Source organism: Engystomops pustulosus, chromosome 2 (assembly GCF_040894005.1).
Source record: "Engystomops pustulosus chromosome 2, aEngPut4.maternal, whole genome shotgun sequence".
Lineage (NCBI taxonomy): Eukaryota > Metazoa > Chordata > Amphibia > Anura > Leptodactylidae > Engystomops > Engystomops pustulosus.
The window spans coordinates 36,850,003-36,867,209 of record NC_092412.1 but is presented as its reverse complement, the minus strand read 5'-3'; the positions used below and the strand labels follow the sequence as shown (position 1 = coordinate 36,867,209).

General features: G+C 40.1%; 1 protein-coding gene across 2 annotated transcripts in view; it reads right to left on the bottom strand.

The window, feature by feature from the left end:
- The window catches only part of PARP4 (poly(ADP-ribose) polymerase family member 4), an 85,392-nt gene that overhangs the window by 25,829 nt on the left and 42,356 nt on the right, over nt 1-17,207 (bottom strand). For both annotated transcript variants that reach the window (XM_072134260.1, XM_072134259.1), the window contains exons 25-32: nt 13,824-13,923; nt 13,067-13,237; nt 10,971-11,051; nt 8,068-8,148; nt 7,173-7,268; nt 5,064-5,171; nt 2,156-2,200; nt 1,197-1,289 (exon numbers count right to left, since the gene is read on the bottom strand). In XM_072134260.1, coding sequence (XP_071990361.1) covers nt 1,197-1,289; nt 2,156-2,200; nt 5,064-5,171; nt 7,173-7,268; nt 8,068-8,148; nt 10,971-11,051; nt 13,067-13,237; nt 13,824-13,923 — 775 coding nt within the window. The remainder of the gene's footprint in view (nt 1-1,196; nt 1,290-2,155; nt 2,201-5,063; nt 5,172-7,172; nt 7,269-8,067; nt 8,149-10,970; nt 11,052-13,066; nt 13,238-13,823; nt 13,924-17,207) is intronic.

Genomic DNA, 17,207 nt, shown 5'->3' with positions numbered 1-17,207 from the left:
TTGCTATCCAGGGGAAGTAAACACAGAAGCTTTATAAAGCTTCCGGTGACGAAACGTGACGTTTCAAACCCCTGCAGGGTACACAAGATCAATTAATTATTTTTCTACAAACAGAACGCACAGGTTCTGGAAGGCCCAGGAAGTGAGTTAGAGTTGTCCACACAACCTCCGGATACGGCACAACAATAAATCACAACCCTAAATGGCTATAAGACCCCTTTCACTAGCCTCAGTGAAACAGAACCTTATCAACCCCAAATAAGCCGCCACCAGCTCTCAACTAATATAAGCCCGGTCAGTAAGGGGATTATATAGGGTGAGGAACAAACCCGGTAGCTTGTATTTAACCGAAACGCGGACGTGGAGATTCGCGGATTGAGGTAAAAGAGCAACACAGGTTAAATTTTATATTTAATTGCATTAAGGGCACACTACACCAACAGTACTCACAATGGGGTAGATTAATCATTAGGTAGGATTTTGAGCAGTTGTCTATGTGTTAGACAGGCAGGTTTCCACCAGTCAGATTTATAGTCCGGTGTATGTGCAGCGTTAAATGCCTTCTGCTGTGACTATCAGCTGTGTGCGCTCTTTGCGAATAGACTGCACCAGTCGCACGTATGTTTAGCATCTACTCAATTTCTGCCTTTATTGCGATGTTTTTGCACAGGAAATTCTCAGATACCTCAAAAATAAAATTAAGCAAAAACTTCAAAATTGAGCAAGTTTGAGATAAATCTCCACCCCCTGTAGTAACAATGGACCCACATACACCACCTCCTATGTGGTGTAGTTTTTCGATTAAATTTGCATTCTTTTGAAAATTCTCTGTTGATAGATGTGGTGATGCGTGACTACAAAAACTGCAAATACAATGTTTGCGCTAAAATTTCCGACAATTATACGCTAAGATGCTACATAGGTCTAATGATTAATCTCCCCAATATATATATATAAAAGTAGAACACCAGGCCACCTGCATGGTGATGACGGATGACATACTGAGGGCAGGACACTGAAGGTGGCTGTATTTTTTTGCCTTGATCCATTGTAGAATGAACAAAATGACACTATCCAATATAGGAAACAAACCCTTTCACATGAGGAATGGTATTTACTAAAGTTCTGGTAGGAAAAGTTTTCTTTATCAAAAAAGTTTAAGAAAAATCAGAGCTAAATACATAACAGGTACTTACGCCACTGCTGTGTGAGAGGGCTAAATCAATGCATTGCTCCTCTGAATATCTCACTGAAGAATCCTGAATGTGATCTGCAAGCTCCAGATTATCCTTAAAGAAAAATATAAAATGTTATGAGCAGGGGGGTAACTTTAGGGGGAGCAGAGGGTGTGGTTGCAACTGGGCCCAAGAGGCTTAGGGAGCCCATGAGGTGTAACTTTCCCATATGAGAAGACTAGTACAATAAACTATACATTATAGTCAGGGGCCTGGCACAGACATTGCACTGGGGCCCATCAGGTTCATGTTACACCACTGGTTACGAGTTAAATGTTACACATGGTAAATTACCTGCCCTTCCTCTATTATCTATACTAATACTCAAGGCCAGCTCCAGGGTTCAGTAGGCCCCTGGGCGACAGAGCCTCTGTAGGCCCCTTTGCAGTGAACTCACATAGCGGAATTAAAAATTCAGAAACTTACAGTCTCCAGTTCCCTAAACTATTCCATAGTTTATCATCCCACACAGCCCCCTCATGGTTATTTTATGTACAGCCCCCTCATGGTTATTTTATGTACAGCCCCCTCATGGTTATTTTATGTACAGCCCCCTCATGGTTATTTTATGTACAGCCCCCTCATGGTTATTTTATATAAAGCCCCCCTCACCCCCTATGGATTCATTAGATACAGTCCCTCTCACCCCACAGATTCCTTATGTACAGCCTTATATGGGCCCCCCAGCAGCTCTGGGCCCTGGCCGGGGATGACCAGTGCTGGCGCCGGCCCTGCTAGTACCTATTTTTCATAGTATTTTCTCTCCACTTATTGTAGTTATACAGTACATGGACACGCAGAAACTGTTTGAGCCCACTATGTGTTATTATCTTAGAAATGATGTCCACGTATGTAGTAACAGTTTTGTCACATATACAAAAGATAGCATGAGAATAAAAATCCATATAAAAATGTATTACCTCCAAAAGGCAAATTGCTTGCACTTCTTCTACTGCAGAATCAACCTTTAAAAAAGTAGAAAAACACTTAAACCTTTTATATTTGCTTCAATGGATTGCCTGCCAAAAGCAAAACAAATAGGCTTGCCAGTAAATGAATGGTACAGTACTATTCAAGTTGATGACAAAAACAATCAGACTTCATAGGGTTAAAGTACCCTCTATAAATACAGTAAAAAATTTTTTTTTAAAAAGTCCTAGAAGTTCATATCATGTATATAAGGTGTGTGGGGCCCTCCCTGAGCATTCACTTCAAGGTGTTTTGAATGTGCAAATGCTCCCAATAGTCCGTAAATAAACCATACTCTTCCTAAAGACTATGGGGGAGATTTATCAAAGGTGTCTGAGGTAAAACTGTTCTAGTTATAGAAACCAATCAGAGCTCAGATGTAATTTTATAAACAGCTGTTGGAAAATGAAAGCTGAGCTCTGATTGGTTACCATAGGCAACAAGAACACTTTTACCTCAGACACTTCTGATAAATCTCCCCCTCTGTCTCTGCGAGTGGAACATACAAAATATTAAAACGGTTATTCCCGACGGTGAACCCCACAACAGAAAATAGTGCTATTTTGCAATACAAAAAAACTTAAAATAAAAAGTGATTGAAAGATTGTACAGTCCCAAAGATGGTAGCAATGAAACCCCACAAAAGTCCGTACACCAAAGTATGAAAAAGTTATTAGCGTCAAAATAGGCAAAGGCATTATTTTGTACAAAAGGTTAGAATTTTAATAAATGTATTAAAACATAATAAAACCTACATAAATTTGGTATCCCGCACCTACTTTGGGTATACTGAGCCAAAGAATAAAGGGGAAATGTAATTTGTAACGCACAATAAAAGCCGAAAAAAAAGTACATTTCACTGCATTTGGAATTTTTTTTCCAGCTTTCCGTTACATGATATGAAATATTCAATACCATCACTTGGAAGTACAATTTGTAACACAGAAAACAAGCCTTTACACAGCTCTGTATAAGAGAAAACTAAATATGGATTTTTGAAGGTGGGAAGCAAAAATGGAAACACACAAATGTATGATAAGAAGATAAATAGGCGCCAGTTTACATAAATCCCTCATCAATTTGGAAACGCTATATATAGATTACCCAGGCTAGAAGATTAGTTAACAATTATTATCGGTAAGACTACCTCTTAGGAAACTTAAGTTCTTTACGGCTACAAGCAGAGCCTTTTTTTTAAACTTTATTTAAAATTTTTCAAAAGTAGAACAACATACAAAAGGCAAAAAGCGCCTCAGGGAAGTACATTATACAATCATAATAGCAGGCTTTGGTATAAAAGGAGTGACATAAGATATTTAACAGACACAAAGTGAGAATAATCTCACTAAATGGCGCTTCTTCCCCAGGGTGGAGAACACACAGTCATCCCGTCACACACACAAATATGGAAGCTATTCCTCCTCCGCGTATGAAGCTGTCTGGGCAGCCAAGCAAACATCCCAGATCAGAGAGTATCGATCCGGAGTACCTCTAGCAGCATGAATCGGAAGATCTGCTTTGATCAGCAAGAGCCATTTAGCAAACGTGGGTAGTTTACAAGGTGTCCAGTTTAACAAGATCCCTTTCCTACCAAAGGACATTAGTAAACAAAAGAGGACTAATTATGGATAGTTAGCCCCAAATAGACAAATTTATCAACAGCCATCAAATTCGAGAACTTCAAAATCAGAGTGGGGTCATAATAATAATAATTCCATAATAATTCCTTTATTTATATAGGGCACACATATTACGCAGCGCTGCACAGAGTTTGCCAAATCAGTCCCTGTCCTCATGGGGCTCACAATCTAATCAATCTACCAGTATGTTTTGGAGTGTGGGAGGAAACCGGAGGACCCGGAGGAAACCAAAGCAAACACAAAGAGAACAAACAAACTCTTTTCAGATGTTGACCTGGATGCGATTTGAACCCAGGACCCCATCGCTGAAAGGCTTTGGTGCTAACCACTGAGCCACCATACCACAACCATAATCATCAATAGCCACAGAAAAGCTAGGAAAACTCAGGATGAGCTTGGGCAGACATGTCTTACTCCATCAGTAGCTCTTCAATCCCCTGGGTACCTCATGATCTCATACCAAACTTGGAGGCGCTACGCTTAAAATCAGTGGGGGTTTTTGTGATCCCAGACTTCCAAATAGATTTAGCACTAAGATTTGTAACGAATGTGAAATAATTCCCCCTGAACCTATCCTTTTAGAGGGGTTATCTTCAAGTTAATAGGAAATATATAATATTCCTTTGTCTTAACTTTCCCCATACTCCCCTTTTCATTAATTATTGGACATTACTTTGATGCAGGATGCATTGCTCTGAAAGGTGAGTAAGGCCGTGCTTTCTATATAAACAAAGCTACTACACCCATCTACACTCAGTCCTCCAGCCTGGCTGACCGCTGGAAAAGTTTTTAGGACGGGTCTTTTCCTCTCTGTCCTGGTCCTAAAGTGTCATTAGAATTTGTAAATTAGGATTGTAATAGAAAAGGTGGACTACAACAATAAAAGATTTGGAATTTCTGTAATATCACCAAAATGCATAACTGGGTTAATATAATTTCATCAAATCTGCAACTGTTTTTGCCCTTTACATAATTTATTTTGTAATTACCGTATATACTTGAGTTTAAGCCGATTCAAGTATAAGCCGAGGCCCCTAATTTTACCACAAAAACCTGGGAAAACCTATATTTTTTTTACTCGAGTATAAGCGAATTTGGGTTTTCAGCACATTTTTTTGTGCTGAAAAACTAGGCTTATACTCGAGTATAAACATCTGTTTAGGACTTCACTTTTGTGACACAGGAATGTGATAAATAAGAGTGATAAATGTACACTTACCCAAAATTGATCAACAGAAGACCAATCCATGTAGGGCAAAATATCCACATCTTCTTCTGATATAATTTCAAGGGCATTTGGTTCAATGTCAAGGATTTCTTCTGCGGTCTAAATAATAAAATATTATTTTATTTTCAATTTTCTTTCAATTCAAACTTTCAAAAATCTTGCAGTATCCATATAATAACACTCAGGAAAACTTACATAATCTGCAGATTTTAAAATCAGAATATTACACATATCCTGACAGGCTTGTATTTACTCCTCCGCTCTTAAAGGGGTGTTAACAAAACCATAATTGTATGGCCCAGTTCACACCCGTGTCAGGGATTTCTGTTACCCTCTCCAGAAACGTGACAGAGCGGAAAAGAAAAAATGAAAAGTAAGTGAACATTTTTCTCTGTTATTTATAACAAAAAATAAAGTGTAGGGTGATGCACTTTTTACTGTTTTAAGTAGGAATGACTGGTGCGCTAGGGTTTAAAGTGAGTCTATCACCTCCACCAAGCTTTATTATCTGTTGGAAGCATGTAGCAGAAAAATGTACTCTTAAATAAAAAATAACTATGATTTCTGTCATTAAAGAGGACCTGTCACCTAAATATTCGGCACTAGGAGCTACTTACTAAAGTAAGCAGCTCCTAGTGCTTGAACAAACGCCGCAGTGTTACAGTGATAGCGTTACCGGAAACCTCCGGTAACGCTATCAAACACTGCGGCGGGGTATAGTGTAATCATCGGACAGCTTGCAAAGCTGTCCGATGTATTCATGAGGGGCGGTCCGAGGCGCTGCCTCTTCCTCGGACCGCCCTGCTCGCTCCATAGGCCGGCAGTGACTGTCGCGCGCTAGGCGGCAGTCACCGCCCCTAGACACGCCCCAACCCGGCCGCCTCATGAATACGTCGGACAGCTTTTCGAGCTGTCCGACAATTACATTGTACCCCGCCGCAGTGTTTGATAGCGTTACCGGAGGTTTCCGGTAACGCTATCACTATAACACTGCGGCGTTTGATCAAGCACTAGGAGCTGCTTACTTTAGTAATTGGGTGACAGGTCCTCTTTAAAGCAATTCCTGAGACATTTTATTATGTATTCTAAAGAGGAAGTTGGTGCACACATCTGTTCTTAGTAACTGTACTGCTACTCCTGCCTGGACCACTTCTTCTGTCAGGTAGGGGTGAGATTGAAATAAGAAGTACGGTAAGTGATTTAGACTAACAGTGCTCCTGGGGCTAAAGGCATGCCCTTTGTGCACCAACTGCTTAATTAGCATACGGATTACATTGGGAATATCTTGGAAATGGCATGTGTGGGCATGGACTCAGGGGTGGATGAAACCTAGTTTAGGAGCAAGCTACCCTGACACTAGCTGCCAGGCCACTACCAAGCCAAACCCTGTGGTCCTAACCATCTAATTCAATCCAATTCAATTCACTGTCAGTCCTCGGTGAGGTACTTTGCAGATGCCCTGTCAAATAGCATTCCCCAATCTCCCACAGTGCCCCTATTATTCTACTATCTAAAATGTTTTATTTACCACTTATGACTTATCAGATTTATCAGGACTTGTATGCCAGTTTTCTGGTGTACAAGCCCTGAAATAATAGCAATTAAAGGTGAACTGCCAGTAATTGAGATTTTTTTTCCCCTTTATGCCACCTCCACGCCAAGTGGGCATTCAAGGGTGTGAAGAGGGATGCGGGGCGGGATTGTTATATCTCCAATAGAGTGTATCATTGGTGATTTTCCTTTTCATTGTGGCCTTTGCTTAATTATTTAGGATGTTAATCACTGGCAGGAATATTAATAATTTTATGGTGGGGTGCTAATATGAATCACTATATTGGCTGCTGCTATAGTGATAATATTAGTAATATTGACCTTTGTATGATGGTATATATGTTGTTGTAATTGTGGTTGCCATCATGTGGCAGTATTATTTTACCCTCATATATTGTTATTTTTGCTAATATTAGGCTACATTAATGTGTTGGTACTTTGCAATGGACACATGGTTACTGAGCTGCAATTTGGACTTTCTATTGACTTTTATTAAGAGGTTGGAGATGATTAAAACATGTAAAGTTTCTACGACTGTTCACTACTCACCCTTTTTTCCACTGCCACAAAACTTGTAAATTGAGTCACTATTGAGTATTCTTTACTAAGTTCGATGATTAAGGACTTCATCTCTTGTTTCTTCATCTGGATCAAACATAAAATGACAGTGGATTATTATAATAATATTCCCAAAAATAATTTCTTGTTTTTTAAGTACACGATACTCTACTCATTATCCTGTAGAGTCGTATCCAAAGATCTACTATCTGGGTAGATCAATGAGCAATTTTGAGTTTCACTGTAAACACCACCATCTCTTTAAATGCCTCTTAGGAATAGAAATATGGTGAAATCTTAGTTGATTTTATACCAAACCTTGTACCTTCAGTCCTTAGGTTGGCCTACACCCTTTTCCTCTCTACACATACATGCTTGATTTAGCAGAAAATATATATATATATATATATATATATATATATATATATATATATATATATATATATATATATATATATATAATGTATCCAACATTGTTCTAGAGGCATTCGATCATCTCTGATACTCCAGTCACATCCAGAGCAGCAGTCTTATCCTTGCCATTGTATAATCTCTAATACTCTAGTCCACTGTTGCAATTATCAATCTATCATTATATCATCTCTGATAACTGTAGCTCTAGATGGGACTGAAGTATCAATCTGATGTTATATCATCTCTCATACTCTAGTCACATCCAGACATGCTCAACAGGTTTATTTATAGTTCTATTGGAAAATATTCAACATAGTTTGCATTTTATACATTTTTATCACCGCTCTTTTTATGCAGTGAAGTCAAGCAGACAGTCCTATGATTAACAGGCAACTTTGTAAATTGATGCAGGGAAGGTTGTCTGTATGGACACATATAATTAGTGTATAAGGTGCAATAGAATGGCACTGACCTCATTCTCATCCTCCTTCTCGTGGAGAATCCCATCCTCATAGTCTTTAATTAGAGCTCGAGCTGTGAGTGTGTGCAGCATCTGGACACAATAAGATTAACATAAGCAAAATTATTTACCAAATCTATGTCGCTCCGAGTCTGAGGGATTTTTGATCCAAATGTAGAACTGCTGAACCCAACCAACAGTTCAGTCCAATTATACATTCGGACTGGTTGATCGTAAGGGGGGAGATTTCTTGAGACTTATATGGAAGTTTTCTTTAGATCTGCAGGAATTGCAGATCTTTAGACCTTTATGCCTCCCCCATGTGCCTGCTCACTTGCACCCATTGCACCCATTGAGGCTTGAAAGGGCCAGGTAATAGCGCAATTTTATGCCAGGCAGGACTTGGTGTTGCACTGTACGCCAGTGCAGATGGCTGCCAGTCGGAGCTTCCTGATGTATCTGGCATGGAGGTGGGGCAAGGCTTATATCATATGTAAATGTCCTCCTCGAGGTGAGTGTGTCGGAAAAAACATGCATATGTACAACTGGCCTTAAGCCCCTTGCCCTATGGCTGTATGCCTGGGTGTAGCATAAAGCAGGATACAGGATGGGTGAGCGTTCCTTACCCCTCCCCTCTTCATGGCGGCCATCTACCTTGGTCACGGTGCTGTGAAAGAACATATGCTCTGTGCACATACGGTCGTGTGCATGGGGCCTAGGAACATTCTCTACATCTGCTGAGCAGGAAACTGCTTTTTGTATATACTGTATATATATATATAATATATATATATATATATATATATAATGTATGTGCTTTATATATTTTATGGGAATACATCTAGCCAGATTTATTCAGACATTATTTTATGGATCATGGGAATTAAAAGTTTATAGGCAGATAAATCAGCTTTTGTCACATTAATGGCAAATACAAATAAAAAGGAGAGTAGTTGCACATAGTAAAGAATTTTCTTACCGTGTGAAAATTATCTAAGTAATTTAGTTTGGGATATACACTCACCGGCCACTTTATTAGGTACACCATGCTAGTAAAGGGTTGGACCCCCTTTTGCCTTCAGAACTGCCTCAATTCTTCGTGGCATAGATTCAACAAGGTGCTGGAAGCTCCTCAGAGATTTTGGTCCATATTGACATGATGGCATCACACAGTTGCCGCAGATTTGTCGGCTGCACATCCATGATGCGAATCTCCCGTTCCACCACATCCCAAAGATGCTCTATTGGATTGAGATCTGGTGACTGTGGAGGCCATTTGAGTACAGTGACCTCATTGTCATGTTCAAGAAACCAGTCTGAGATGATTCCAGCTTTATGACATGGCGCATTATCCTGCTGAAAGTAGCCATCAGATGTTGGGTACATTGTGGTCATAAAGGGATGGACATGGTCAGCAACAATACTCAGGTAGGCTGTGGCGTTGCAACGATGCTCAATTGGTACCAAGTGGCCCAAAGAGTGCCAAGAAAATATTCCCCACACCATGACACCACCACCCCAGCCTGAACCGTTGATACAAGACAGGATGGATCCATGCTTTCATGTTGTTGACACCAAATTTTGACGCTACCATCCAAATGTCGCAGCAGAAATCGAGACTCATCAGACCAGGCAACGTTTTTCCAATCTTCTACTGTCCAATTTCGATGAGCTTGTGCAAATTGTAGCCTCAGTTTCCTGTTCTTAGCTGAAAGGAGTGGCACCCGGTGTGGTCTTCTGCTGCTGTAGCCCATCTGCCTCAAACTTTGACGTACTGTGCTTTCAGAGATGCTTTTCTGCCTACCTTGGTTGTAACGGGTGGCGATTTAAGTCACTGTTGCCTTTCTATCAGCTCGAACCAGTCTGCCCATTCTCCTCTGACCTCTGGCATCAACAAGGCATTTCCGCCCACAGAACTGCCGCTCACTGGATGTTTTTTCTTTTTTGGACCATTCTCTGTAAACCCTAGAGATGGTTGTGCGTGAAAATCCCAGTAGATCAGCAGTTTCTGAAATACTCAGACCAGCCCTTCTGGCACCAACAACCATGCCACGTTCAAAGGCACTCAAATCCCCTTTCTTCCCCATACTGATGCTCGGTTTGAACTGCAGGAGATTGTCTTGACCATGTCTACATGCCTAAATGCACTGAGTTGCCGCCATGTGATTGGCTGATTAGAAATTAAGTCTTAACGAGCAGTTGGACAGGTGTACCTAATAAAGTGGCCGGTGAGTGTACAATTCTACAAACTCAAAACAACTTGTAGTAACATTAGATACTATGGGGCATATTTATCATACGCTGGCGCTTGTGCGCCAGCGTATGATAGCCCCGTCGCTGCATGTTCGCAGCGAGATACGCCTCTTGATGTATCGGGGCAGCCGTCTGCTAGCAATAAGTTAACATTTGCGATTATTTCAGGGCTTCTACGCCACTGGCGTGGTGCAGAGGTCCTGATAAATATACCCCATTGAGTCAAAGTTATTGGACTAAGTAGACTCCATCAGAGGCCAAGAAAATTAAAGGTCATAAAGGACAGAAGAAAAATATTTTCCCACATGTTTAAGCTTAGAGCATATACATTATGACCTCTGAGCAGAGCATGTACTATCCCTACTGGGATGATGATAGATAGATGATAATGATAGATATTGTTAGAGCATTTTAGGCATTTTTTCCTGCACATTTACTCCATATACTTATAAGTTATGGAAAATATATATCCATGGGAAATAACTTTTAGGATCCAGTTGATACCTCTGTTATTTCCATGTGTGATCAAACACAAAGAACAGCTGCTAATCATTATGTATCTCTATGTGCTCTCAACACACATTTTTTGTGAACTGGTGCTAACTGAGGCCAAAATATTGATCAAGTTGACAAGAAGAAGTGTAAGGAGTGATATAACATACGGTTCCCGTTGTCTTCTGCAGCTCAGTGGTTGAGACCATGTTCTCCAGCTCTGTATTATTAACTAAAGCCTTTAGGGTTGCCTGCAGCATGACACAATAAAAGTTTGTTTAACTTCTTGAAGCTTGTAAATAGAAAATAAAATTAAGGAAATCTTAGAGCACTTCACTATAATTTAAAATACAGTATTAAATGGTCATCAACATTTCAAAGAATATATATATCTTGTCAGAGTTCACTTCTCCTCTTACTGCTTCCTTTCAAAACTACTTCTCCTCTTACTGCTTCCTTTCAACACTACTTGTATTTCTATAACCTTTGTTAAATTCCACCTTGCTAGCAAGGCAGACAGAATCTCACTGATACGTCTCCATCCACTAGGACAACACTGTAGATATTATTGCTGATAAAAAAAATGAAGATTATAAATCTTATCATGACATAATGTTATTCCTCAAGTAAAAAAATTGAACTACTAAACTGCAAAGCTGTTCAATTGGGTAAAACATTTTTGTAATCTGGGGTGGTACTAGCAGTGAGAACCAATTAATAAGATACTCATCTCTGATTATGTGGATAGGCTCCTAGATGTTATTGTGAACCCCCCTACTTTTTACTTAGAGGTGCTTGATTTACAGTGCATGCTGGTTGTGATTGTTACAGAAAATGTATAGAAATTAATTGGACTAGCCTCTAGATGAGTCACTATTAGAGGCTGAAGGAGGAGCTTCATATCACTAACAGGCTTGAACCTCATTTCATTAACATTGTCATTTTAGATATTGTAAAGATGAGAATCTTATCTTTAAACTGTTGTGGTTCTTTGTGCTATCGAACCAGAGATATTGATGGCGATTTTTATAAGTAAATGGGCAAGTTTAACATAAAAGAAGGGATTGCTAGAAAGAATATTTCCTACTCTATCTCATGGGGCTTATACTTTAGATGTATTATCTAGAGTTAACAAACAAGGTTAGGTTTGAAGATGGTCATGGTATTAAAATCTTAAGGACATGCCCTAAAATGGCCTTCAGGACACAGCACTTTTCTTTGTTTTTCCCTGCTTGAATTCCAAAAGACATAACTTATTTTATTTATCTTTTTATCGTAAAAATTGCACGGTGAACAGACTAAAACAGCTGTTTTGCTACTTGTTTTTTCATTAAAAATGTATGCAGTTCATCGTACAGTATAATAAACATAATAAAATGATTCTGTAGGTTAGTTCGATCAAGGAGACACCAAACATGTACAGCTTTTCTTATGTTTTACTACTTTACCAAACAAAAAACCCTTTTTAAGGAGACCGCCTATGTGTTACTATATTCTGGGAGCTATAACTTTTGTATTCCTTCATCAAAATAGGATTATTAGGGCTTGTTTATTGCCAGTTAGATTGGTACTATTATAGGGTAAATCTTACTTTACAGTGTGATTGCAATCAGCAGGACGAGATAGATCGTCTTAAAGTGTGATGTACCTGTTAATTAGGATGATCTATCTCGCCCTGCATCATTAAGCAAGAGAGCAATATGTTGGAATATGTTGCAATATAAATCTGCTTTTGTCGCATTTATGGCAAATACAAATAAAAAGGAGAGAAGTTACACATAGTAAAGAATTTTCTTACCCTGTGATAATTATAAGTAATTCAAGCTTGGGATATACAATCCTACAAACTCAGAACAACTTGTATTAACATTAGATACATTATTAGGGCTTGTTAATTGTGAGTTAGGTACTATTATAGGGTACATCTGACTTTTTGATCGCTTTCTATTACAGTGTGAGTGCAATTAGAAGGACGAGATAGATCGTCCTAAAGTTGGGCGTACTTGTTAATTAGGACGATCTATCTCGTCCTGCATCATTATGCAAGAGAGCAATATGTTGGGCCCTTCCTGAGCTTAGAGAAAAGCCAATTGTTCAGGAAAACATGCAGGGCATGTTTTTTTTTAATGTATAGGTGAAGTAAATGTGAGACACTTGTACAAGCCACATAGCCAAAAATGGCTTCACAGTCTAATCGTGACAGCTGAAGACTACTTTCTACATAGTCAGCCGTAGCCAGTTAGCAACTATTATTTAACATACGCACCTGCGTGCAATAAGGGACAAATCCATACACGCAAAGAGAATCATCCGAAAACAACGCTTGTATGTTTGTAGGGGCCTGCAGGATCTCAGGGGAGTTCTTACTAAAGCGCCTCCACTTGACTGAAATTGCAGTACATGGTGTAGATTGGAGACGTTTATTTTGGTTTTCCATCTGAAAAAGAAAATAAAGAAGAAACTTTTAATATGGCAATGACAATCCATTTGATTTTCTAACAATTTTTTATCTGGTTAAAAGAACCCCCCAAAAAAGCTGTTGCACTCAGCTATTAATGACTCCTATTAGTAGGTCATTAGTATTATAGGGGCCTTTATCATTAAAATGATGAGTTCCTAAACGTAAGCCATCAAAAGGTGGGCATCCGGCTCCTGACACAACCGCTGACTGACTGTTTTAAAGGGAACCTGTCACCTATTGGGGGAGATTTTTTTTTTTTATAGGTAAATGGATGAGATTTTACATAAAAGAGGGAATTTAGAAAGGTCATTTCATACTTTACCTGAGGAGGCTAGTAGTTTAGATAGATTGATATATAGATTGGATAGTTAAAAAGCATTATTTATGCCCCGAGGGCATAAAAAAAATTTAATGACATTTAACAAGGTCATTTAAGTAGCAGCAGGACATTGCAATTTTGTATTCCTTACGTCACCCAGGAAAATGACAACCACTACCTAAAGTATCTAAGTTAACAGTATAAAAAGTCTGGACCACTGTAAACCAAGAAGCAATATATTACCAGATCTCTCCATCTGCTCTTAGATTTGTCAGCAAAATATTCAAAGGCTCCAGAACCATATTGTGCCAAGCATCTGAGCATATGCTTATTTACTGTAGTCCTAAATGTAAAGAAATATAAAATTAATACATGTGAACAAGAAGTAGTAAATGTTTTGTGTGCAATTTCTTGTAGCCCAGTTATACATATATTTAGCATAGTTCACTTGGTGTACACTTTTACTATTGTGGGATTGCACCAAATCGCACAATAATAATTATTGTATTTTAACCATAATATCCCTGCTCAGAACTTCAGACCCCTTTGAGAGACTTAATTTGGAAAAAAGGTGATAACCCACATTACATATGAAATATTGACACATGAAAAATTCTGCACTTTAAAGTTTTGGGCTTAAAGTGGAGGTCCAATGGTTAATTTTCTGCAAATTTTGGTTTCTCATATACCTCTCTTTGCTGCCGTAAATGCAGGTTTCACGTCCCCGATTTCCGTCACATGCAAGCCGGCGCTGATGTGACCCAATCCGATCGCATGCGCCAAAAACCTGGGGCAATTCAGGGACAAACTGTGCAAAACGCTAATATTCGGGAAACCCAGCGATCCGGCCCCTTAGTAAATGAGCCCCTATGTTGTCAAGCAGCTGAATACCTTCTAGATCATGTTGCCAGCTTGGTGGCATCGTCCAGAAAATCAACTTCAAAATGAGTTGTTAATTGGTTGTATAAAGTCAAGGAGGCGGAGAGTTTAATACTGAAGTCAAGCTCTCCCTGCCTCCTAACACCTCCTCCCATGTGAGTGGCATAGGACTATAATTACAGTGAAGGGGGCATTTTAAGGCAGGGAAAGCTTGACTTCAGTCGCTGCCTCTTTGACAATTTACATCTCATTTCAAAATTTCAACATTTTCAGGATGTTTCCACCACACCAGGTCATGAAAAAACATGATCTAGAAGCTGCTCAGCTGCTTGAAAACATACTGGTAGTGCTTTATTAAGCCAATTTCTGATGACAGGTTCTTTTTAAGCATGAAGTGGTGCCTTTTTGTAGCCAAGGTCCTCCTGGAGAAGAATCCACTCCTATTGCATCAGTATAGTGGAGCAATCCTGCTTCGTCCCTAATGTGAAGCACTTCAGCGCCAAAAGGGACCACTTCATGTGTTTCCTTCTCTTCCCATAGCTATGAAACAAAATCCACATCTGATGAAGGTCCGCTTTGGACCAAAACTTCAAGCATTTGGATTGTCTGATACAAGAATACAACTTTTGAAACACTACATTGAGTGCCGATTTCTTTACCATTATTTGATGACGGAGTGGGGACAATATTCTGGCACCAACTGATATACAATTTATGCTGAGCTGTGAAATTTTGATCTAAGGTTTGGGAGAAACCTAAACAACTGCTGAATATCAAAGGATGTTTAGTCTTTGATAGAGATGAGCGAGCACTAAAATGCTCGGGTACTCGTTATTCGAGACGAACTTTTCCCGATGCTCGAGTGCTCGTCTCGAATAACGAGCCCCATTGAAGTCAATGGGAGACTCGAGCATTTTTCAAGGGGACCAAGGCTCTGCACAGGGAAGCTTGGCCAAACACCTGGGAACCTCAGAAAAGGATGGAAACACCACGGAAATGGACAGGAAACAGCAGGGGCAGCATGCATGGATGCCTCTGAGGCTGCTTAATCACACCATTATGCCAAAATTATGGGCAACAGCATGGCCATGACAGAGTGACAGAATGAAGCTAGATAGCATCTAAAACATCCAATAATTGACCCTGACACTATAGGGGACGGCATGCAGAGGCAGAGGCAGCGGCAGCAGGCTAGAGAGTGTCATGGCGACATACCCTAAATGGACTCAGGCTTCAAACCAATGGGTGGCAGAGAGGAACCAAAGGAGGTGAGCAAGAAGCGCTCAAATAATATCGGTACATGATAAAAGTTTGCCAGTATATTTTGTGGATTACACAGCAGGGTGGCGACAAAGTTAACATGGAAGCCATGAAAACAACCCAAAATTCTGCCTGACACAGCTCGTTTGATAAGGGGACCATGTATGGAGGCAGTGAACTAGTAGTAGATTAAAGGTGCTGCAGTTAAAACTATGTTAGTTGGATCTTGGCATGGAGCTGGCGCTCCGCTGCCAGGCGAGCTTTCGCCAATCCAAGCCCCTGTCTCTAGGCTACTCCCCAAACAGCCCTTCTAAGAACCTTTTGTATAAGATCAAGTGTAGTAGCGTTCTTATAAGTTTGGGATATGGTGGGTGAGGGGAATGTAAACAGATGCGCAAGAAGCGCTGAAATAATATCGGTAAATGATAAAAGTTTGCCAGTATATTTTGGGGATTACACAGCAGGGTGGCGACAAAGTTAACAAGTTTGATGTGGAAGCCATGAAAACAACCCAAAATTCTGCCTGACACAGCTCGTTTGATAAGGGGACCATGTATGGAGGCAGTGAACTAGTAGTAGATTAAAGGTGCTGCAGTTAAAACTATGTTAGTTGGATCTTGGCATGGAGCTGGCGCTCCGCTGCCAGGCGAGCTTTCGCCAATCCAAGCCCCTGTCTCTAGGCTACTCCCCAAACAGCACTTCTAAGAACCTTTTGTATAAGATCAAGTGTAGTAGCGTTCTTATAAGCTTGGGATATGGCGGGTGAGGGGAATGTAAACAGATGCGCAAGAAGCGCTAAAATAATATCGGTAAATGATAAAAGTTTGCCAGTATATTTTGGGGATTACACAGCAGGGTGGCGACAAAGTTAACAAGTTTGATGTGGAAGCCATGAAAACAACCCAAAATTCTGCCTGACACAGCTCGTTTGATAAGGGGACCATGTATGGAGGCAGTGAACTAGTAGTAGATTAAAGGTGCTGCAGTTAAAACTATGTTAGTTGGATCTTGGCATGGAGCTGGCGCTCCGCTGCCAGGCGAGATTTCGCCAATCCAAGCCCCTGTCTCTAGGCTACTCCCCAAACAGCACTTCTAAGAACCTTTTGTATAAGATCAAGTGTAGTAGCGTTCTTATAAGTTTGGGATATGGCGGGTGAGGGGAATGTAAACAGATGCGCAAGAAGCGCTAAAATAATATTGGTAAATGATAAAAGTTTGCCAGTATATTTTGGGGATTACACAGCAGGGTGGCGACAAAGTTAACAAGTTTGATGTGGAAGCCATGAAAACAACCCAAAATTCTGCCTGACACAGCTCGTTTGATAAGGGGACCATGTATGGAGGCAGTGAACTAGTAGTAGATTAAAGGTGCTGCAGTTAAAACTATGTTAGTTGGATCTTGGCATGGAGCTGGCGCTCCGCTGCCAGGCGAGCTTTCGCCAATCCAAGCCCCTGTCTCTAGGCTACTCCCCAAACAGCACTTCTAAG